The sequence below is a fragment of the Nuphar pumila genome, chromosome 4 (assembly GCF_984573655.1).
Source record: "Nuphar pumila chromosome 4, dmNupPumi1.hap1.1, whole genome shotgun sequence".
Classification (NCBI taxonomy): domain Eukaryota; kingdom Viridiplantae; phylum Streptophyta; class Magnoliopsida; order Nymphaeales; family Nymphaeaceae; genus Nuphar; species Nuphar pumila.
In genome coordinates, this window is record NC_143252.1 from 52140060 (window position 1) to 52165228 (window position 25169).

The 25169-nt window shown below is 37.7% G+C and overlaps 1 protein-coding gene across 4 annotated transcripts in view; it reads left to right on the forward strand.

The window, feature by feature from the left end:
• Positions 1-19757, forward strand: part of LOC149840215 (kinesin-like protein KIN-UB) — a 149591-nt gene extending 129834 nt beyond the window's left edge. The window contains exons 11-19 of one of the 4 annotated variants that reach the window (XM_090003072.1): positions 6450-6584; positions 6653-6790; positions 6960-7098; positions 7260-7352; positions 14559-14684; positions 14805-14930; positions 18275-18418; positions 18856-18984; positions 19060-19757. In XM_090003072.1, the coding sequence (XP_089859198.1) occupies positions 6450-6584; positions 6653-6790; positions 6960-7098; positions 7260-7352; positions 14559-14684; positions 14805-14930; positions 18275-18418; positions 18856-18984; positions 19060-19220 (1191 nt within the window). In that variant the 3' untranslated portion in view covers positions 19221-19757. The remainder of the gene's footprint in view (positions 1-6449; positions 6585-6652; positions 6791-6959; positions 7099-7259; positions 7353-14558; positions 14685-14804; positions 14931-18274; positions 18419-18855; positions 18985-19059) is intronic. The other 3 variants (XM_090003073.1, XM_090003074.1, XM_090003075.1) reach the window with 3 other exon arrangements.
• Positions 19758-25169: the final 5412 nt, after the last annotated feature.

Genomic DNA, 25169 nt, shown 5'->3' on the forward strand with positions numbered 1-25169 from the left:
CATAATTGGGATCACCCTTCTTTGGCTTCACTTTAGTGCCATCCATATATCCTCCATAACCAAAGTCCAACACCACGGTTTTCACAAATTCAACCTAATAGGCATAGCTAGTGCCATCAAGCTTAACAAGAATGACTTGAATAGTCTCTTTTGTAATCAGTTATATAAATACAACCACTAAAAAATGAGATTAACAATACAAACACCAAGATATGCTGTTATAAATAAAACTGCAACAAGAATATAGTCAAAGCCAAATATGCTAAAAAAATCACCCTACTAGTGAAGTACCAATAACATTGAGTAAGCAAGAACCACCACCAAACTTCACAATATCGTGAAAAGCTCGATCGAACTGCATAATTCTTATATTGTGAAAAACTCGATCAGAAAATAATCAGTTTTGCAAAACAGCCCAAAACTGATTACAGCCAGAAATAGAGCCTCAAATCTTCAACAAAACTCAGCCAAAATCACCAAGATAATGACAAAAAATGACATCAATGGCTTCACTAGGTAAAAATGACCAGATTGCAACCATGGTTTTTAGAGGCTATATTTGAGGCTTTAGAAGCTTACATCTTTTACATCTCATGGGTCTACCTGCCTTAGAGGCTTAAGCCTCACCTGTATATAAGGAGGTCTATGCCTCTTATGTAAAGAGGCTTAGGCCTTTACATGAGGCGGAAAGGCTTAAGCCTCTCAAAAATGAGTTCTTTAAAAAGTCATTGTACAATTTAGTTATTTTTAAGTTTTTTTTAATTGAAATAAAATTATTTAAAAAATAAAAATTCTTGATGTAGACACAATTTTTTACTCTCTTTGAGTAGATAACTCTTATAGTGTTTTATATCCTTCATTATATAAGAAATTAGGCTACATAACTGCATCAACTTTACTAGAGTAAACAAAACTAATTTCATCTTAAGTACTAATTTGTGGCAGGATTTTATATCTTAGCATTTCCACCAAGACTATAAAAAGCTTCATGACGCTAAATAATTAAAAACTTAAAAAGTAAAGTAGAAATAAAAAATAAAAAAGATGAGAATCAATATGCAAAAAGTGCATAATTGATAAAAAATAAAAAGTTTCCTCCATGCTCTTGCATTGCTAATCTCATTTTTAGTGGTTGTGTTTATAAAACTGATTACAAAAATCACTAATAATGAGCTATGTCACACGGACTCGGCTAAAGGGTTGCCGCACCCGCGTCGACACGCACGGACTCGGGTGCGGCTTTGGACTCGGCCCGGACTCGGTCAACTCCGAGTCGGACTCGGTCAACGAGTCTGGGCCGAGTCCGACCACATTTTGGACTCGGTCAACTTTGACCGAGTCCAAAATTGTCCAATTCGAGTTTAAAATTTTGTTTTGGATCCGGGTCGGGTCGGGTCCAAACCCGACCCAGATCCAAATTTTTTTTGGCAGCCGAACCCTAAAAGGGGTTTATCGACAGGGAGAGGGGCTTACCCTCTCGATTTTGCCTCTCCCCCTCAGCCCCTGCAGCTTTCTCCTGCAACCACGCCGGCGATCCGAACTCCGGCGACAGGCAGCCACCGTCTCCCCCTCCGTCAGGTATGTCGACCCTGCTCGTAGCCTCCCTCCCTGCACCCTCTGCTCGCAGAGGAGGGGCTCGGCCCCCCTCCCTGCACCCTCTGCTCGCAGGGGAGGGGCTCGGCCCCTCTCCCTGCACCCTCTGCTCGCAGGGGAGGGGCTCGTCCCCTCCCTGCACCCTCTGCTCGCAGGGGAGGGGCTTGGCCCCTCCCTGCACCCTCTGCTGGCAGAGGAGGGGCTCGGCCCCCCTCCCTGCACCCTTTGCACGCAGAAGAGGGGCACGGCCCCCCTTCCTGCACCCTCTGCTCGCAGGGGAGGGGCTCGGCCCCTCCCTGCACCCTCTGCTGGCAGAGGAGGGGCTCGGCCCCCCTCCCTGCACCCTTTGCACGCAGAAGAGGGGCTCGGACCCCCTCTTTGCACCCTTTGCACGCAGAAGAGGGGCTCGGCCCCCCTTCCTGCACCCTCTGCTCGCAGGGGAGGGGCTCGGCCCCTCCCTGCAACCTCTGCTCGCAGAGGAGGGGCTCGGCCCCCCTCCCTGCACCCTCGGTTCGCAGGGGAGGGGCTCGGGCCCCCTCCCTGCACCCTCTGCTCGCAGGGGAGGGGCTCGGCCCCTCCCTGCACCCTCTGCTCGCAGAGGAGCGGCTCGGTCCCCCTCCCTGCACCCTTTGCACGCAGAAGAGGGGCTCGGCCCCCCTCCCTGCACCCTCTGCTCGCAGGGGAGGGGCTCGGCCCCTCCCTGCACCCTCTGCTCATAGAGGAGGGGCTCGGCCCCCCTCCCTGCACCCTCTGCTCGCAGAAGAGGGGCTCGGCCCCTCCAATATTCCTTGTTTTATTAACTTTATTTTATTTACTTATTTAATTATTTTCTTTTCAGTTTTCACTTTTCAGATATAATGGCGAGTTCTAGCGGTAGTGTCAATACATTTGGTTCAAGTTCTAACCCTGAATTAGATGTTTCTCAACCACTTTGGAGGCTTGTGACAAAAGGGATAAAAGCTAGTAGTGGTGGTGGTGGGAATGTGCAGTTTCATTGTAATCTATGTAAGACTGTTTTCACAGGTTCTTATACGCGTGTGAAAGCACATCTTTTGCATATTCGTGGTCAAGGAATTAGGGCATGTTCTGGGGTTGACAAAGACATGTTAAAGCAATTAAAAAAAGAACAATAGGAAGCTGAAAAGAAGAAAATTGCAGAGATGAAAAGCGATTCGATTAATTTGTCTTTTCATACTGCTAGTGATACACAAGAAGAGCTTTTAAAGAAAAGAAAGATGGAAAGCAATAAAACAATACAAGCGTCATTCAAAAACATGGCAAGAGCAGAAATTGATAAAAAGATTGGTCGATTCTTTTACTCAAGCTCAATTCCTTTTAATGTAGCTAGAAGTCCATACTGGAAAGATATGATTACATCTTTGGCTAATTGCAATTTGAGTGGTTATGTGCCTCCTAGTTCAGAAAAACTAAGAACAGTCATTCTTGCAGAGGAAAAAAATAGAATTGAAGACTTGCTAGAGACCCAAAAATTTGCATGGGAACGACATGGAGTGTCGATTGTTTCTGATGGGTGGACTGATATACAAAGGCGACCACTGATAAACTTCATTGCTTACTCACTAAATGGGCCAATCTTTTTGAAGACTGTTGATGCATCTGGAGAGTATAAAGATGCTGAATATTTAAAGAGATTATTTGTTGAAGTGATAAAAGAAGTGGGTGAAGAAAGTGTGGTGCAAATCATTACTGACAATGCTCCAGTTTGCAGTCGTGCAGGAATGAATTTGGCAAGTGAAGATACATATTCACATATTTTTTGGACTCCTTGTGCAGCACAGTTTAAATTTGGCACTTAAGAGTATATGCAATCCATCAAAAGATGATGCACATGCACATGAAATGTGCTTATGGATTGAGGAAATAGACCATGATGTTCGAAATATTAGAAATTTTGTTGTAAACCATCATCATGCCCTTTCTATATTTAATAGGCATTCTGATCTCAAGTTACTGAAAGTTGCTGAAACTCGTTTTGCTTCTCTAATTGTTATGATAAAAAGAATTAAGCAACTCAAGATTGCATTGATGATGATGGTGGCTGATCAAGATTGGGATTTTTATCGTACTGAAGATGATGTCAAGGCTCAAGCTATCAAAAAATGCATCTGTGATGATTTTTGGTGGGATAAAATTACATATTTTGTTGAATTTACAGAGCCTATTTGGGAAATGCTGAGAGAAGTTGACAGAGATGTACCCATGCTTCATAGAATTTATGAAATGTGGGACAATATGATTGAAAAAGTTCAAAGTATCATTTTTAAACATGAGAAGAAAGATATTGCACTTGATGATTCAGAATTTTACAATCATGTACATTCAGTTTTAGTGAGAAGATGGGATAAAAGCAATACACCTTTGCATTGCATGGCACACTCTCTCAATCCAAAATACTATGCAAAAAAATGGTTGACAACAGGTGTTGGTCGTGTTTCTCCAAATGAAGATCCTGAGATATCAAGAAATAGAATGATATATTTGGGAAGAGTTTTTAATGATCCTCACATGTTTAAGGTTGTAAATAGTGAGTTTGGCAAGTTTTCTACTGGAAGATTTGATTCTTTAGCAGCACTTGTGGCAAGGGACGAGGAAGATCCCCTTAATTGGTGGGCAACATATGGATCAGAGATACCAAATCTGCAACGTCTTGCAATGAAGTTGTTATCTCAACCTGCTACATCATCTTGTTGTGAAAGAAATTGGAGTACATATGCTCAAATTCACAACATTAAAAGAAACAAACTCACTAGTAAAAGAGCAGAGGATTTGGTATATGTTTACTCAAATCTACGATTAATTTCTCGCCGCACCAAAGAAGAGTATAGGTACTTTTTTTTCTTTGTATTCAAAGTTTGTATTTAAATATTTCATATTTGTATTCAAAGTTTTAAGTTAGATACTAATATAGTGATTTTTTGATGCAGTTGTGGACCATCCAAGAATTGGGATGTAAATCCAGAAGATTTTGACTTGGAGGGAGAACATAATTTACATACTCTCAACATGGACTACATCGATCCTGTTCTTCCTTCTAATTCAGACGATGAGGCAGATTTATGATAAGTTTTGTTGTTTATCACACTCACAAGCTTCTTTATGTGTTATATTTTGGTAAGTTTGTGTTGTTAAGAATTGCTTTTTTTTTGCTTTAAAATTTACAATCTTTATGTGTTAATTTATTGTTATATATATATATAATTATAATATTTAAAATATATATATTTATAATATATATTTTTTAATATATATATATATAGCCGAGTCCCCGTGTCCAAATTTTTTGGAATTGCGCCGCACCCGTGTCGCACCCGCACCCGCACCCACACCCATGTGACATAGATAATGAGTTAGATTTTCATGTAGACACTTTTTCCAAATCTGATAATAGTGTAGATTAATATTTAATAATTATTTTGACATGATAAATTCAAGCAATTCAGTTTTTACTAGTATTTTGATTTTGCAAAACATTAAAGAATGAAGTCTACAGTTGCTTATATTTAGTGTTATTTATTTGTCTTATAAAAGGGAATATTTTTAATATTTTTTTTTTATGATTTAAGCTTTAAATCCCAAAATACGTTGAGGCTTACGCATCAAAACATCTCAAGGCTTATGCCTTGTTTATACTTTTCAAAAACGTCTTGTTACGCCCTTCAGCTTTAAAAATGTTGAATGCAACTTATTCGAGCCAACAAAAACTACCGATGGGATCTAAACCAAAATATTTCTTAAAACTGGACACTATTCACCTCCAAATCCAGAAAATAGAAGGAAATTCAACAAAAATTGAAATCTCATCAAAACTTTACGATTTTTTATTCATATGGTTCCTAAAATGAAACATCAGCAAATGCCTACCTCAATCTAGTGAAATCCCACAAATCATACAGACGTCACTCATGAGGCACACAATCTGAGGGTACACAGTGTAAATCAGGGACACGTCAGCAGAAATTGAGAGAAGGAAGAAGAGAGATAGGAGAAAAGTAGGGCTGCAACATAAGACTCGACACACACCCATTGTGGGTCGTGGGTTCCTTTTTAATATCAAGACAACTTTACAATAATACCCCTAAGACTAATATACAGGGCTCTTACATAAGAGGGGTAATATTGGAACAAGAAACAAAGTACATTAAATCAAAATACATTAGGATGTCAGTTTGGATTCAGATCTGGATCTGGATCCAGACCCAAAGTGTCACGTCTCAATACACAGCAACCAGCCAACGAAGAACCTTCTTCTTCTTAATGACACCCTTACACAAGACCGTCTTTGCTTAAATAGGGCTCCGATACCATATTAGAGCAAAAGAGATCTCCAAGATCGAGAAAGGAGCGATAGCAAAGAAGGAAGAAACTTCATTAAGCCAAAAAAGGATTATAACTTATAACAATATACGGGCAAATATACTGTATCATTTCTGGTTGTGCTATCCCTCAATGTATATTATTATATGTAGGGGTATTCTTGTACTTTTCAACTTTCTGTAGTAAAGTCAAAGTTGAGCCTTTTTTACTCCTTTTTCAGATTGGTTGTTAGTGATTAGTGAGGGGGTGCAACAATTGTGATGTGCTGTGGTGGTCTAGGATCCCAGTTCTAACTCTAGAGTATAAGATAATATTTATAAGGGTCGTTTCCTAGAATGCATATTGCATCCCTTGAATTCAGAGACATTTGGTTTATGGATGCACCGTAAATTTGAAGTCAAGAACTTGGAAAGAATGAATTGTAACTTACGTGTTTTTTATGTTCAATATGATTAACTATTATTCATGCTTATTAAAGAATTTTCATATTAAGTTGTTTCAGATGCCTTTTTTGGGCACAGGGATCGCCATCATCTGTAATGGAGGAACTGAACCAGCTCAAAGAGTTGCTTCAGAATGAATCTCAATTAAGGCATGCTGCAGAGGAAGAGGTCAAGGCCCTTAGAAATCAACTTCTTCAGTTAAAAAGGCCAGAGGTATGGACATTTGTGATCATTTGGTAGCATGATTACCTGTTCTCAGTACTGATGGAAGGGCATTTCAGAAACAGATTGCTGATAATAATGAGTTTTCAATGCTAAGCAAGATGTTGGAAGATGAATCCATTCAGAAAGAGAAACTTGAAGAAGAGATTGCAATGCTTAAGGATCAATTATTGCAACTAAGTTTGGAAGCTGATGAGGTCAGATAATTTTTTATTATCATTCCTTTTGGTTAACAGTTTGTTTCAGATGCTTGCACATGGTCTCTCTGATCAGTGTATATGCCAGTTATTATTTTGGCCAATATCTAGTCTATATTTTAAAGTGATTGGATTCACATTTTATTTAACACAATTTTATTGTTTCTAGACAAGGAGAAGTCTTGATAGAGGAGCTGCTGGAAAAGTCCTTACTGGCATGGAGTCTCTTATGGCTGCAATCAGACATCCACATGCAAAAGAATCAGAAAATGGGCAGAAAGCTTCAATTGCCAAACTCTTTGAACAAGGTGTACTGTTTATATGTAACTAATTTACAGAAATATAGATGCATATATTTATATGACTTCCACCTGTATATCATTACTACAAACTAGGTTTTCATAATTAGTGTGTGTGAGTCTTCACCTTCCTCTTGGTTTCTTTCTGATAATTTTTCGTTTTGAACTAGTTGGATTGCAAAAGATTTTATCATTGCTAGAGTCAGCAGATGCAGATGTTCGAATTCATGCAGTTAAAGTGGTTGCAAACCTGGCAGCTGAAGGTATTTTAGCATTTTGATGTATGATGAGGTTCTTGGTTTGCATTTTGTAAATTTTTTGGTGCTGTTGGGTTACTTTTCTTTCCAAAAAATCTCTTTTTCTTTCAAGTTAGGGTTTTAGAAACATTGGTTTCAATAACTAATGCGTTGTTTGAACCTGTGTGAATCAACCCAATGACTCGCCCAAGTTTATTAGACAGAGTCGCCTGACTTAATTGAGCCACAAGTTGACTTCTCTCTCTCTCTCTCTCTCTCTCTCTCTCTATATATATATATATATATATATATATATATGTTAAAACTGCCAATGGGTTGGCGTGTTTTGTTGAAGAAACCAAGAAAGGAGTAACGGGAGAGAACAAAGACTTCCTTGGGGAATCGGCAGCCACTCTATTTTCTTAATGGCTGCACTAAATCACTATTAAGTTTGATAGGGTTACAACTCTTTTACATGGACACTGCCCTATATTAGTAATACATATTACATAAAACATACACGTGATATGGATCCTCTACTAGATCCATATCCGATCCATATTCTAATACCCTCCCTCAAGTTGTGCATGGGAGTGAACCATGTGCAACTTGTTCTTCAGATACCAGAAACGATTACTTGTGAGACCTTTTGTGAATATGCGACTTGGCAACTTGGTCTTCTGAAGTCACGTAAACCGGTTCAATCTCTTTGTCTGATGAAATGTTGGTCAATCTTAATATGCTTAGTCCGACTCTGATGAACAAGATTGAACGCAATTTGTATAGCACTTCTATTATCACACATAAGAGTCGAACTTGAGATATTCTCTCTCATCTCTGTAAGTAGATGTCTAATCCAGGTCACTTTTGTTGTGGTAGCTGCCATAGATCTGTACTCTGCCTCTGTGCTATATCTTGTCACAACCTTCTGTTTTCTGCTACTTCATGAGACAAGATTTCTTCCGATAAAAACACAGTTTCCTAAAACAGACCTCCTCTCATCTGGGTCTCCTGCCCAGTCTGCATCTGTATAGGCCAATATGTCATGTTTTGGTGTCCCCCATGAGGATTGTACATATGTGAGTCCATCACCCACCGTGCCTTTTAGGTAACGAAGAATACGTTTGACGACATCCATGTGACCAGTCTTTGGTTCATGCATGAACCGAGATACTTGATTTACAAAATATATAATGTCTGGTATAGTAAAAGTAAGATACTGTAACATGCCCACTAAACTGCGATACTTGCTTGCATCAGGATATAACTTACCATCACAAATATTGAGCTTTTGATTGACAACACTGGGTGTAGGCAGAGGTTTGCAATCTGTCATTCTTGCTTTGGCCAGAAGATCAAGAGTGTATTTGTGTTAAGTTAATGACATTTTTCCATCCTGTCTGTCCACCTTTACACCAAGAAAATATCTCAGTTCCCCAAGATCTTTCATCTTGAACCGCATACTTAGCAAATCTTTAATTCATTGAGTATGGTCTGGAGCATTACCAGTGTTCACGATATCATCAACATATATAAGTAAGAAAACCATAGTGGTTCCATCTCTGTATATAAATAGAGAATGATCTAGTTCAGAACGAAAGAAACCGTGGTTCTGAATCTCTAAGGAGAAGCTTTCAAAGCATGACCTGGAGGCTTGCTTTAAACCATACAAAGCTCTGGTTAATTTGTATACATATTCTTTTGGGTCTCCCTCTGCATAACCTTGAGGCTGCTCCATGTAGACCTCTTCTTTTAAATCCCCATGAAGGAATGCATTTTTAACATCAAGCTGACTAAGGGTCCACCTATGTTCAATTGTCAGGCCAAATATAATACGAATAGTTCCCATTTTCACCACTGGGCTGAATGTCTCATCATAATGTTGACTGTATTCTTGAGTAAAACCTTTGGCAACAAGACGCGCTTTGTATCGTTCAATGCTACCATCCGGTTTATATTTAATCTTATATACCTATTTTGAACCAACAACATTTTTATCTGGGGGACGACCAACTATCTCCCATGTTTGACACTCCTGAAGTGCCTCGATCTCCTCATTCATCGCTTCAATCTATTTGTTAGATTGAATAGCTTGACGAAAACCAAGTGGTTCCTCGTGTTTTTCAATCTTGGATAGAAAGATTTGAAAGTCCATAGAAAAGTTATCATAACTCATCCATTTTTCAATAGGGTGCCTTATCCTGTCTGATCTTCTTGGTACCTCTTTGTTATTGGACAATGCCATCTGTTCTCCAACATGTACATCTGTTTGCTCTTTGGGTCTCCTGGTATAGACATTTCCTTTGTATCTCAGACATTCTGTTTCTGATTCATGTATGCCTTCAGGAGCCAAAGTAGTATGTTCTGCAGCATGTGAAATAAGTTCAACACCGAGCCATGGATCATACCAATTAGCAACTGCGTCAATATGTTCACGATTGTGATCTGCTTTATTCCCCAGAAAACTATTTTCATCAAAAATAACATTTCTAGAGATTCTGATCTTCTTATTGGCAAGATCATAACACCTGTAACCCTTATGTTCATCTGTATAACCTACAAATTGGCATATAGAGGCTTTGTCCTAAAATTTGGTTCTCATGGATTTATCAACATGTGCATCAAAAAACTCGTAACTCATCATAATCAGGATGTACACCAAAGAGAACATAATAGGGAGACTGATTTTCAAGAATAGGCATAGGACGACGATTTATCACATGAGTGGTAGTACAAAAGCTTCTGTCCAAAGACTAATAGGCAAGTTACAACCATGCATCATACTCATTGCACTTTCCACAATGTGTCTGTGTTTACGTTCAACAATTCCATTTTGCTGTGGAGTGTACAAGCAAGAAACTCTGCGATGTATCTCATTATCTTGAAGAAAATCTAAAAAATTCTTTGGAGGAATACTCACCACCTCCATCACATTGAAGAATCTGAATATTTTGGGAGAATTGAGTTTTAACGTAGGCATGAAAGTGACGAAAAATAAGAAAGACATCTGATTTGTGTTTCATAAAGAATATTCAGGTAAAGCGAGAGAAACTGTCAATAAAGGATACATAATATTTACTTCCAGAAGAAGAGGGATTGGGGGTTGGGCCCCAAACATCAGAACATATTATCTCAAAAGGCATGAAAACTCTTTTATTTATTTGATGAAAATGAAGTATATGACTTTTGCAGACCTAACAACTGGGACACATTTTATCCTTCAATAAAGGTGAAACAGACTCTGAAAGAAAACCATTGGACACTAATTTTTCAATAAAGACTTGACTACAATGACCAAGACGAGAATGCTAAAGATCTGGCTTATTACATTTGGATAAACTTAGAACGCTTTTAGAGACATGATCGGACTTGGGCTTTAGGACACTGGAGGCTGGATCTTCATTGAAGATATACATGTCTCCACGTCGTTCTCCTTTAGCGAACATCTCTTTCGTTTGAAGATCCTTGACAAAGACAAAAGTAGGAGTAAATTTCACATATGAATTGGTAGAGTCAACAAACTTAGAAACAAAGACAATGTTTTTCTTTATGTTTGGTGCATGAACAACATTAGATAAAGGAATGGATGAAGACTCAGACAAAGAGATGAGGACGTTGCCTACGTTTGAAATAGGGTGGTGAGTCCCATCTCCAGTTACAATATTAGATTTACCAAAATATGGGGTCAAAGTAGAGAACTTACCTACATTGTCGGTGACATGGGCTGCTGCCCCAGAGTCTACATACCATATTCCATCATCATTCTGTTTCAGGTTCAAGTTGGCCATAACAGACAAGAGAAGATCCTTAGCATCATCACTAACCCGAAAGGTACCTGCAGTTCTTGATGTGACAACATTTTTATTGTTTTGTATTCTATTACGATTTTGGGGGTTGAACCAACAATTAGCTTTGATATGACCACGCTTGTTGCACTGGTAGCATTTGTGGACACTCTTTGAAAGGCCGACAGTGAAATTTGGCGTAGGTAGCAACCTACGTCCACCTTGGATTTGTGCTCCTCTGTCGCGCCCCCCTCTATAAGAGGCATCTCTTCGCGCATGATCAACAGTCATGCCTGTGGCAAGAACATCATGCGTAGATGATTGCCCTGTTGAAGCATCTGACATACTTTTCAAGGACATCTCGTACTGGAACAGTTTAGCACGTAAATCCTCAAAACTGGGCAATATAGGCAAACGCAATAAAGAAGTGACAAGAACATGATACTTTGATCCTAAGGCACTCAACTTCTGTTGCACTTTTTCTTTATCTGACACTGGACAATCGACAATTGCTAATTGATGTGTGATGCTTTTGACTTGATTTAAAAACTCAATAATGGTCATTGTCCCCTTTTTTAAAAGCTGAAATTCATGCTTGAGAAATAACACCTTAGCCTCTGATATCTGAGACTAGGTCTGAGCTAGAGTCTCCCACAATACTTTAGTTGTGCAATCATCAGGAATAGAAACTAATACTTCTTGTGACAACGTGGAAGTGATATACACGATGAGAGCCTGATCGTGCTTTATCCAAGCAACAAATGCAGGGTTGCGAATGAAGTCTGACAATCCTCTTTCCTCTTATGGACTCTGAAGGCGCTAGAGTTGAGCCATCCAAGTGGCCTGAAAGATCTTGACTTCGAATGAAAGGAGTAATCTTCCTTTTCCAAGTCAGATAGTTGTTTGTATTTAATTTTTCAGAGACTAGCTGCCCCAGGAAATTAGAAGAAAGACTAGAATTGGCAGAAGCATCCATTTACAGACCTTGGAAATTTTATATTCAAAGTTAAGATGAATTAAGAACAAGGATAATGACTAAAAAAAAACTAAATTTGAATCAATGAAGCAAGATTGCGTAACTGATTTCAGGTTGAAAATAGGACCGGAATAAAGAAGAAGAAGACGTGAGATGACACGTCAAAGTCGGCTGGTGAAGAATAACGAAGATTCAGTTGCTGGTAAATAGGGAAGAAAAACAGGAATATATGAGACCTAAAAACGCAGACAGGGTTAAAGGACGAAGACAATTAGAAGACAAAAATAGAAACAGGAAGCAGATCTGAAGGGGAGACGCTGCAGCAGATCTGTAGAGAGGACGACAAACAAATATATATATATTTGTTTTATGGGAGCAATAGATCTGAAGATAAGGTAACGACGGCTAACGAGAATTGATCTGAATTTATTTCAGATCAGTTGGAACACACACAGCAGATCTGAATGTGTTTCAGATCTGCGATATGGATAGCTAACCTTTGCTGGAAAAGAGAAGGCGTCAAGGGACAGATCGTGTAGCAGACGATGACAGAAGAGGAATAAGAAGACGTCAGGTGATAGATCGCAACCTAATTCACGTGGTCTGAGGAAGATCCTTTTACGCCCACAAATACCGCCGCTCTGATACCATGTTAAAACTGCCAATGGGTTGGCGTGTTTTGTTGAAGAAACCAAGAAAGGAGTAAGGGGAGAGAACAAAGACTTCTTTGGGGAATCGGCAGCCACTCTATTTCTTAATGGCTGCACTAAATCACTATTAAGTTTAATAGGGTTACAACTCTTTTACATGGACAAAACTGCCCTATATTAGTAATACATATTACATAAAACATACACGTGATATGGATCCTCTACTGGATCCATATCCGATCCATTTTCTAATTATATATATATATATATATATATATATATATATATAGAGAGAGAGAGAGAGAGAGAGAGAGAGAGAGAGAGAGAGAGAGACCATTTATCTCCCATACAGTCCCAGACCCCTTTAAAAAGCATACTTGCATGTGTTTTTTACTTAATCTAAACACATAGACGTGATCTATATGCTTTTATTCAGTAGAAAACTTGTATTGGTTTTAACATTTTTCATGTTTAGTTGTGTTTTTAGCTCAACAAAAAATTAACAGTTCATATTGCAGCAAAAACTTGATTAACTAAAACAGAATTCTTGTTAAATTGATTGCTTCGAAAGCATGGTTGTTAGTGAACAAGTAATGATAAATGCATCTACTGGTTTGGATTATGCAAAAAATGCATGCAAATACTTTTTTAATGATGTTTAGGAGATAAATGGCCAGCAAGCTACATATTTCTCTCTCTCTCTCTCTCTCTCTCTCTCTCTCTCTATATATATATATATATATATATATATATATATATATATATATATATATATATATATATAATATATATATATATATATAAAAGAGGTATTTATTGCCTACAAATGTTTGTACCAAATATGGTATATATATATATATAGAGAGAGAGAGAGAGAGTCATAAATCTCGTTCTTGGGAAAAGGTTAGTGAGGAAAATTTCTCGTTATATATATATATATATATATATATATATATATATATATATATATATATATATATATATATATATATATGTGAGGAAAATATCTAATATATATATATACATATATACATATATATATATGTGATGGAAACTATAAATAATATAGAAAACAAAAACAAGTTTTTATCATAATAATATTTCGTTAATATTGCGATAAAAATGTGGTGTTTTTAAAATAAGTGATATTTTGAAAATATTGCATTTTCTTGGCATTGTGTAGGCCTTTGAAAGTCTCATAATAAACTCTTGATATTTTCAAAAATTTTGCTGATATTTGTGACTTGTAACTTTAGAGGCATTCAATAGAAGCACAACATTACATTCAAGGGTGAGCTCGTCTTTCAGTTTTTTTTTTTAAATGACAAAAGTGAAACAAGATTTTGAATAACAGGAAAGTTTGGTAAGAACTAAGAACAATTGTGACTTCATTATTTCTAAGACACATAGTTTACATGTTTTTATTTGATAATCAAAACATCATAAATCACTTTTGATTCAACATGACTTGTCTGAGTTACAAATGAAGAATAACCACGTTGCCTTTGTTTAAAGGGTAATATCATTAGCATTGAAAATTTTTGTCCTCTATTTCTTTTGAATTCTAAATTTGCAAAGTTAAAGTAGCTGGTGTAACCAATCTATTTTTAATCCGGAAGCTTGAGTTCTGTGGATGGGGTGAAGGTTGATAGTGATACTAATGGTCTTATCAGCTGGGTGTTTCATTATACCTTTTATGGTTTCTGTTTTTCTATTTCTGTTATTTTTATCAGGCAGCAGATGTAATTTTCTTAACTGCCAGTATTATTTCTTTTTATGGAGTGATATGAAATTTTACCTTCATTACTTTAATTGTTAGCAGAATCAAATCAGGAGAAGATTGTTGAAGCTGGTGGTCTGTCTTCATTGCTGATGCTTCTTAGAAGTTCAGAGGATGAAACGATACAGAGAGTAGCTGCTGGTGCAATTGCGAACCTTGCAATGAACGGTAACCTGGTTTTGTTAGTCCATTTATTCTTCACTGTTTGTTTGGTTCTATTTTTATTGCTAATTTGTTTATTGACTTTGTGATTCGTTTGTAGTTCATATCATGATTTTATTTCAACAGAAACCAATCAGGAGTTAATAATGGCACAGGGGGGTATTGGCTTGTTGTCATTGACGTCTTCTGAAGCTGAGGATCCTCAGACACTTCGGATGGTTGCGGGTGCCATTGCTAATCTTTGTGGCAATGGTATGAATTGTTTCCTTGCTTTTATTTTCTGTATAAGAGCTTTTTCCAGTTTTGGATGATCTATGTCTTAGGTTTTTCCGAGCTATTTTGTGTCAAGGAAAATGGTTATTCACAACGATTTTAAGCCTTTCTTGGAGATCTATGGCCAAATCCGGAGTTTTGATTTCAATTATTCAGCTCTATTTGCTGGCTTTGCTATCATCTTGGTTCCAGACATGGGACTGGGATTAGTTAAGTTGGATCAAGATGATCCTCTTTTTTAGTATGTTCATGTTGATCTAAGGCTGATTTAGTTTCTAGACATGCCTAATTTCCTAGTTTGAAAAGTGTTGTATTGGTTTTGGTTGTATTGACTGGTTCTAACCAAGGTTGCCAGACTAGGAAGCAGAAGCGGGAAACGATACGGGAAGTAGAAGTGAGAAGCAATGCATTTTAAAATGTATAGGAAGTGGGAAGCGAGGAATAAAAAAAGAAATATAAGAATTGAATGGGGATCAAAATGAAACACAAATAAAAACTAAAATAAAAGTGACTAATATTAAATTTCATGATTTTTTAGTGTAAGAATTAAATTTTTAACAAAATCTAAAAATGACGACTACCAATTTAGAGAAAGCACATGGAAGTGAGTGAGAAGAGTGAGATAAAACACATATAAAACATGAAAAGTTGAGTAAAAGAACATATAAGAAGAATAGATGAAGCGTGTGGAAAGCATAGGAGAAGCGTGGGGGAATCGAGGTTCTCATCAAGTTTTGGAAGCGAGGAGTATCGCGCTTCCGAAGCGAGTTTCCCACCTATCTAAGAAGCTTTCGGTAACTCTGTTTCTAACCACTTATTTTGAAGCAATAATTCTGGAATGAAATGGCCTCTTTTGTTCTTCATTTTCAAAACGGAGACCTAGGGAGCATAGTTGACCATTCCTCTGCATTCGGAAGAATCAAGACTAGACTTCCTATTTGACGATCTTCATATGCTCTTGCAACACCCATCACTTAGCATCTTGGAAACTTGATTCTGGAATGAAATCACCTCTTCTGTTCTTTATTCTCAAAACCAAAACTAAGGAGCATAGTTGAACACTTCTCTGCTTCTGGAAGCATTGAAACTAGACTTGATATGCTTTAACAATGGCCATCACTTAGCATTTTGGAGACTTCATTGGCTGTAAGCTAGGTTCCCAAGTACAGTGCTTTACTGTTTGCTTAGCATCTTGGAAAAATGCAACCTTGATAACTTGTTTGCCTCTCCATAAAGGTGGTTACACTTTCATCTTTGGGCCCATTCTTTTGACCTCCGCTGCTTGTAGCACCTCCTGTTTTGGACGCTATATTATTTGGATGCTCTATTCTGCCCACGATATGTTCCTTAATACCAAAAAAAGTAGGACATGGTGGGGTGTATGGGGGACATAGTCAAAGGCATGCGAGACATTGTATCTAGCCATATAGGGTGAATTTTGGATGCTAACATTACCTTACGGTAAAATTGCAAAAGTTAAGTTGGCGACAGCAATATTTTCCTTTTTCTCTCCTTTTTATGGGACAGCTATATCTGATTAATTGCTTCTTTGCATTATCACCTGTATCCCATTTGTTAACTTTGCAAAAAATTCTGTATCATATTTAATTTTATATATATATATATGTTTTATTACATCATTATTGTTATTGTTGTTACTAGTAAAAAGCCTCCCTAATGAAGGCATCCAAGCCAAATATTTCAAAATTTAGAAACAAACTAATACTTTATGTTCTCACTAAGAAGTATATATAAATAGGTAAAATTTAATCTATCAAGTTAAACTCTTTTTATTTCCTTTAAAAGAAGTGTTCTACTGTATAAAAAGGGAAAAGCATGAGAAAAAAAATCCAACTGCTCTTTTTCCTTAAATTTGCGATAACAGTATATGTTATCTCTACCTAATAACATTAGATGGATCAGACTAAGTAGATTATATATATTTTTCACATTGAGAATAGTTATATGTTATCTCCCAAATAAACATTGGATAGGTCATATTAGCTGGGTCGTAGATTTTTTCCCCTTAAAATTAGGAGTGTTCTCTCTATATCGATCTCTGTTTGTGTTTCAACACTACCGAAATCTACATAAATACCCCTTGTCCAAAGATAAAAACTGAACTTTGCTGTAAACAAAACGTGCGTGATGTTTTAAAAAGTTCATTTATTTTGTGCCAAACTGCTTCTGCATCAATTTTAGTGCATGTTAGATTGCTTTTGTTTCTAGATGAATAATTGATGGGACTTGACTAGAATAAATCAGAAAAACTGAAAGATTCTAAATCTTGCAAGGAGACCGAGTAGGGATAATGAAAGTTTTTGGGCTGACGCAGGTTTTAGATCTAGGATAGAAGAAATTCTAGAAATGGAGAAATATGAATTGTAAAGCCCACTCTGTGGTTGGGATAAGATTTGATGATATGATGTGATATACTGTAACTGTATGTCATTATGCAATGGTGTTATATATATATATATATATATATATATATATATATATAGAGAGAGAGAGAGAGAGAGAGAGAGAGAGTTACCCCCTAACCAATTTATAATCTGACCAGGTCAAGAAGTCATAATTGTAGGTATTGTTTTGTAATTAGGACCCTATATATGTGATTTTAGTTTGTTTAACAAAACAGATTTTTAGATAAATCCGAAAATAAATGTCCCTTCTAACCAAAGCTTTACAATACAAAGTCATGTTTTCTCATTGAATAATTTGATCCAGAGAATGTTTTCTAGTAAACAATCAACGTTAAACACCTCTACAGGCAGGTAAAATGCCTGCGACAATGACTTCTTGAACCATGCAATTCCGAACTTGGTTAAAGGACACACTATTATATTCATGTATTCATGTTGTAACTGTGTCTGTGTACCATGTCCTAATAGTATGACTTGGCAGTTATGGTGAAGATCCCAGAACATTGCTGAACAATTGTGTACAACCGAATTTGTATATCTTTCCCGTAAACACAGTTTTGGCCTGACTAAACTTAGCGTTTGTTGCTTAAGACACTGGGACTGTTAAAATATAAACATCCAGGCAACACACGAAGCCCTAAATTCTACTATCTGAATGGAAAATGGTTCTTCCTGGGTCATTTTGGTCTATTCCTGCCAACCATGGCAAGATCTGCATTTGAAGAAGTTGAGTGGCTTTTGCTTATTCTGTCTCTAGTTAAAATATAACTCTGGCTTGACCGAGACATCAGCATCTCCAAGCAATCCTACACCTTCCACTTCAACTTAAATTCTGACAAAATTGTCCACTTACTGATTGACACTAGGATGCCTTTGTTGTTTGTTTGTTTGGCACAGATAAATTACAGCCAAAGCTGCGTGATGAAGGTGGCATCAGGGCTTTACTTGGCATGGTCAGATGTGGACATCCCGATGTTCTTGCTCAAGTTGCTCGTGGAATTGCAAATTTTGCGAAGTGCGAATCTAGAGCAGTTAGTCAAGGTGAGTATATGATTTTTGGTGATATCATGCATGTGCTAATCGCTTATGCTGTTCTTGGCTTGATCCTGATTGTTCATGATTCATCTAGAGAAAAAGTGAATGTTGACAACTTTCATGTTTGCCAGTTGTTTGTTTGGCCTGGTTCTCTGTGGATTGGCTTCCATTCCTGTTAGGGTAGATTGTCAGTTAAGGTGTACAAGCTACCTTTTGAATAGAATCCTAGTTATTTTGTATTTTTTTTAGGGGAATCCTAGTTATTTTGCAAAATAGAGTAATTTTGCTCCGTGAAGATATTGGTACTCTAAAGAGGTACTTACGTACCCTTTTTCTTTATTACATTCTCTGAAGATCTATATTTGTTATGATTGAAAGCAGTCTCCATGAAAAAGTTTAGAAGCTAATTATGTAAACAAATGATGTTTGCCCTGTCAATGCAGGAACAAAAAGTGGGCGTTCACTTCTAATTGAGGATGGGGCTCTTCCTTGGATTGTCCATAATGCAAACAATGAAGTATCACCTATAAGGCGCCATATTGAGCTGGCACTTTGCCATTTATCCCAACATGGTTAGTATGTTCTCACCTTCATCACCTTGATGATTCAATGGTCTAGAGTTTTGATGATGAAATTTCCTGTTTTAGAAGTGAACGCTAAGGACCTAATCAGTGGAGGTGCTTTGTGGGAGCTGGTTCGCATTGCTCGTGACTGTTCACGAGAGGATATCAGGACATTAGCACATCGGACTCTGATTTCCAGCCCCATATTCCAGACAGAACTGCGAAGGCTAAGGATACAGTGCTGATGACTTGCAGTAATGCATATTGCATATGAACGATACCGAAGGCCATCTATTTTATCCTGGAAGGAACATCTGGTTCTTGTGTGATGCTGCTTGCCCTTGTTTGAGTGCATCGTGGGATGCAAGTTGATGACATCGTCAGAAGAGTTGAGAGAGAGAGAGAGAGAGAGAGAGAGAGAGAGAGAGAGAGAGAGAGGATTGGTGGGCAAGGGAGTGGGATTAGAGGAATAAGACGGGGGGGCTTGAGGATAAAAGGGGTTGGGTGCGTGGGAGTGGCCAGAGGTGGGTGATTATGGTATTTGATGTGGTATTATGTTGCTGCTGGGGATGACTATGGTTGTGATAGGTTCTTACATTTTTTTCGGGGTGAATTTAGATTTGATTCTTCCCTCCATTTATATCTCAGAAAATGCAGCATTGTATATGTAAGATCCAAACAAATCTCTACCCATTGTAAGAATTTACAGTATGTAAAGGCAGTCAGGATTAGTGAATTTCGTTTTTGGCTTCTCAATCTGATTGCCACAGGATACTGGAAAATCTCTATCCAATAATACACGTATTAACCTCCACATATGCAAGTCTTCGTAATGAGAAGAACCAAAGGTGCAAAATTGTTGATAAATGGTGCCAACACTTGAGACTTCTCTTGCATGCTTCATCGTTCTCATGCCAAAAGTTTGAACAAAAAATCACGAGCTGATGCACCCCTCTTCACAAGCTGTAACTTTGGGGAATGCCAAGTCCAGGGTGCTTAGATTGTTCTTCTTGGTCTCTCTCTCTACCTGTAATTAATTGCCGAATCGCTGTTCGAGTCAGTTATTCAGATTTGCTGTACTATGGACTTCATAACGTTTACCTACGTGGTAATGGATATGGGGAAAATACTAAAGAAATCCCGATGGAGTTGCCTCAAATTTTGGCTTGCCTGTGACAGCATTTAATGCAGCCAATGGTGGTAGCACTCGAGAGTGAGTTGTAGCGTGCATGTCCCATGTTTTAGAGTGGGACATTAAATCATCATAAAAAGCTTTACATAAGTGAAACTGTGAAAGCGTACGCTGTGCATGGTGAATAATAGGTTAGGAAGCGAGGGTAACTGATGATTGCGGGCCTCTTTATGCTGGTATCAATAAATTCTATTAAAGTTGCACCATTATTGCATCATATTCTATACATCTCAGCACCAACTTCTAGCGTCAGAGAAAGATCCTGTGGGCGGCACGCTTGAAGGTAGAGGCTGTGCTAGAAGATGTCCCCTTTGTTCTCTTTAGAGAAAGTTCAATTTTTTTCTATTAGCCACGATGGGTGCAGTCCAAAATAGGCTGGCCATTCGTTGATCCGGGGTTGGGTCGGATAGGACCAGATCAAATCGGCTGGATCTGTGGAATCCGAATGGATCAGATCCAATAGAATCTAATCGTAGCTTTGGGTTCCGGTGCCAATGGCTGGTGAGCAACTATCTCCGGAATCTCGTCTTCATCGGGGGAAGCTTTGGGTTCAAGTACCATACCACGGCCGGACCCCATACCAACCTGGTAGGGATACCAGCTAACTAATTGGAGGGGTGCTGCCCCACCCACGTTACTTATTTCATTGCGGGATCATCCTTTTGGGGCAGTTGGAGCTCGTGGAAAAGAGTTGACTGAACACCAACATACAAAGTGTTTATGTCGAACCAACACACTCATGTTTTCCTAAGATGCGTAGACTTCCCCTGCAGAACTACGCTCAAAGTTATAGCTTGCATAGCACACAATAGTCTGCAAGATCCTTGCTTTTGGGCTCCCGTAGTCCATAGTGGTAGGCTCGCTCTCATACATGGCTTTGGTCTCGTTTTCTATAGCCGTACTCCACTTGCTCTAAAAAGCCTAGGCTCTGGATGAACGCTCTACCTTTTTATTTATTTATTTCCGCATTTGTTCCTTCTTGTGAAGGCTCACGAGTAAACTGCATACACTATTGGATACAATGAGAAAGACATTGCTGATAAAGAGAGGTAATTGGTATGAAATGAAACACTTGATTCATGCACCAGGAGAAAGATTTCTTGTTCCTTAGCTTGAAAGAACTGTTGCAGGCCTGCTTGATCGATCTTGTAAGATCGGCAAATTCATCGGGGTAAATCTGGTCCGAAGCTGTTGGAACGTTGCCTTTATCGATTAAAAAAAAAACTGCTGCATTAGTTTTTTTTTTCTCAGTGGGGTCTTGGTTGGCCTAAGAAAATATTTTGGAATGTAATAGTGAAGACCTTGACTTTTTTTTATAGTCAAGCTAGTTAGGTAAACCCCTATCTGTTCATTGAACCAATATTTATTTTGATTTACACAAAAATTCACCATTCTGTCAATGGTCTAGGGTGATATTTCCAAGTCTTGGTCATTTTTTATCTAATTAACTGTGCTAGGTTTTTAAACAAAAACTGAGTTTTACAGTAACTATAACTAATGCCAACTCTATGAAAGCTTTACAAAATATGTAACAACTCTATATGCAACTCTCCTTTGGAATTCCTACCTTTGACGGATGTGATACTCGATGGTAGACTTTCATTGGGCTTGTTTCTATGATGATTTTCTATTGCACTCACATTGTTTATTATTTTAAACTATGCAGACCATTCTCTATCCTCCAACTTTCCACCGTAAAAAAAAAAACACCCTTCTGTACGATTTTCTTATACCTCATGTACCATTTGTCTTATAAGATATTTTGATTGTAAACCTTTATCCATTATTTGGGAGGTGGGTTTTAGTGTCGTAGGTGCCTTCATAGATTTGCCACAGGTTGTTAGTGAAAGGACTTGATTTTTATCGACCATAGGATTTGAATGTTTGAGGACGTGTAGCCTGTTGGAAATAAAACAACAAACTAGAGAAAAAGATTGTTCTCTAGAATGAAAAACACACAGAAATAGTGCTAGAGAAGGAGGAGACTACAAATGGCTTCAAAACATTCTAACGATTTATCAAAATGATGATACATGACTGCTATATATATAACATTCAAGCCCAACCAGAATTTAATTACATAGTAAATTCCTATCATAGAAAAACTAAAAGGCTATTACATTTTCAAGGAGAATAAATAAATGAGAGAGGAACCCAAAGAGTTTGCATAAAAAAACTGCAGATAGCCTTAATGTAAAACGAGTTCCCAAAATGAAGGAGAAATACGAAGAGTCTAGCTTATAATTCCAACAACCCCTCTTAAGCTAGACTATAACGACACCTGATTTCTCCTTCAGTTTATTGAAAGTTTCATTCTTCAATGCTTTTATAAAGATATCAGCCACTTGATCTTGAGTCTTGCAAAACGTGACATTGATATCTCCATCTTTGACCAAGTCTCTAATGAAATGATACTTAATTCGAATATGCTTGCTTTTGCTATAAAAAAACTGGATTTTTGGTGAGTGCTATGACTGAACTATTGTCGTAAAACAAAGAAGTGCTTTCACATTGAGGATGCTTCAGCTCATGAAGAATCCACCTTAGGCAGAGAGCTTGACAACTAGAAAGAGCCAATGAAATATACCCAGCTTCAGTTGTAGAGAGAGCCACAACAACTTGCTTCTTCGATGCCCACGAGATTGCATCTAAGCCAATATGAAAAACGAAACCTGAAGTGCTTTTACTATCATCTTTGTTTCTACTCCAATCACTATCACAAAAACCCACCAGTTTTGAATCTTTGACACATTTATAATGAATTCCATAATCGATAGTGCCACACACATATCTCAAAATTCTTTTGCCTATGTCCCAATGAGTATTAGAAGGAGATTCCATGAATCTGCTAACAACAAACATAAGATCAGGCCTTGTAGCAGTCAAGTACATAAGACTACCAACAAGGCTTCTATAGAGAGTTGCATCGATCTTTCTCTCAATCATTTTTGCTAAGTTTCAATCCAACTTTCATGAGAGTATTAAGAGGTGTAACACCCTCCATTCTGAACTTCTTCAATATATTTTCAGCATACCTTTTTTGAGATATGAATATTTCATCTTTGACTTGCTTTACCTCAATGCCCAAAAAAAAAATAGAGAAGCCCAATGTCAGTCATTTTGAATTCGTGCATCATATCCTTCTTGAATTTTTCACACATGCTTCCACTAGTGCCGATAATTATTAAATCATCAACATATAAACATATGACTAAGAACTCCCCTTGAATGCCTTCTTTGATGAAAAGAGTATGCTCGAAGGGGCACTATTTGTAACCATTCTTCAAGAAATATCCATCAATGCGACTATACCGAGCCCTTGGCACTTGTTTCAGCCCATATAAAGCCTTCTTCAATCGACACACTTTGTTTTCTTCATCCTTTTTCACATAACCCGGAGGTTGATCAATATACACATCTTCTTTAAGGAAACCATTCAAGAAAGCTGATTTAGCGTCCATTTGATAGACCTTCCATTTCCTTTGAGCATCCAAAGCTAACACCATGCGAATTGTTTTAAGGCGAGCCACAGGAGCAAAAACTTTATTAAAATTGATGCCATACCTTTGCTTGTAACCTTTTACCACCAGCCGAGCTTTGCATTTTTCAACTTCTCCATTTGAGTTGAACTTTATTTTATATACCCACTTGATGCCAATAGATTTGTGTCCACTTGGGAGCTCAGTCAACTTCCAAGTATGATTTCTTTCAATGGAGTCCATTTCTTGATTCATAGCAATTCTCCACTTCTCTTCTTGAGATGCTTCTTTATAAAAAATTGGATCGGCATCCACAAATAAAGCAAAATTCACCAAATCTTTCTCAAGATTTCTTCATGTTGTTTCATAAATTTCTTGAAGACTTCTTGTCTTCATAGAAGGAGATTCAGAACTCCTTGAAGATGAGGAAGACGGTAATAAATGTGCAGATAGAGAGGAGAGTGAAGTATCTCCTTCACCACCATCACCATTAGGTTCATGACTCTCCTCCTTATTGATGAAATGTGAATTTTTATTTTTATTCTCGTCATCCCAATTCCAAGCTTCTTCTTCATTGAAATTTACATCTCTTCTTATGATAATTTTCTTGGTGATTGGATTGTAAAGCTTATAAGCTTTTGAGCATTCACTGTACCCAACAAGGATACATTTTTCAGATTTATCTTCAAGTTTGCTCCTTCGTTCATCGGGAATATGAGAATAACATATGCTGCCAAATACTTTCGAATGAGCAACACATGGTTTTTGCCCACTCTAAGCTTCTTGAGGAGTTAGGTCTTGAACACTTTTAGTAGGGGCACGATTAAGAAGATAGATAGTACATGCCACTGATTCAGCCCAGAATATGTTAGGCATACCTTTAGATTTTAACATACTTCTTGCCATCTTCATGCAATTCTTCCTTTCCGCAATGTCGTTTTGTTAAGGTGTGTACCGAGTAGTCAATTGAGATGAATGCCCTTCTCTTTCAAGAATTCCTCAAACTCATTGAACATATATTCAGCCCCACGATCAGTACGCAAGGTTTTAATAGAAAGATCACTTTGCTTTTCAACAAATATCATAAATTGCTTAAAATATTTGAACACCTCAGATTTTTCTTTTAGAAAACAAACCCATGTCTTCCTACTGAAGTCATCAATGAATGTTAAAAAGTAATGATTACCTCCAATAGATGTGATGCGCATAGGGCCGCATAAATCAAAATGAACCAACTCAAGTGGTTTTGATGCTCGCCAAGATTTGCCACCAGAAAAAGAGTCTCTGAGATGTTTCCCAAGAACACAAGCTTCACAAATTTTATTTTGCTGATGAATGTTAGGCATACCTCTGACCATATGTTTTTTGCACATGAGAGATAAAGAACTGAAATTCAAATGCCCATATGGAAGATGCCATAACCATGATGTGTCTTTAATAATAGTATTGAAGCAAGGAAGAACAACACTTTGAAATATAAATGAAAATATTTTGTTTGAGTCATTTTCACCTCGGTTATGAGA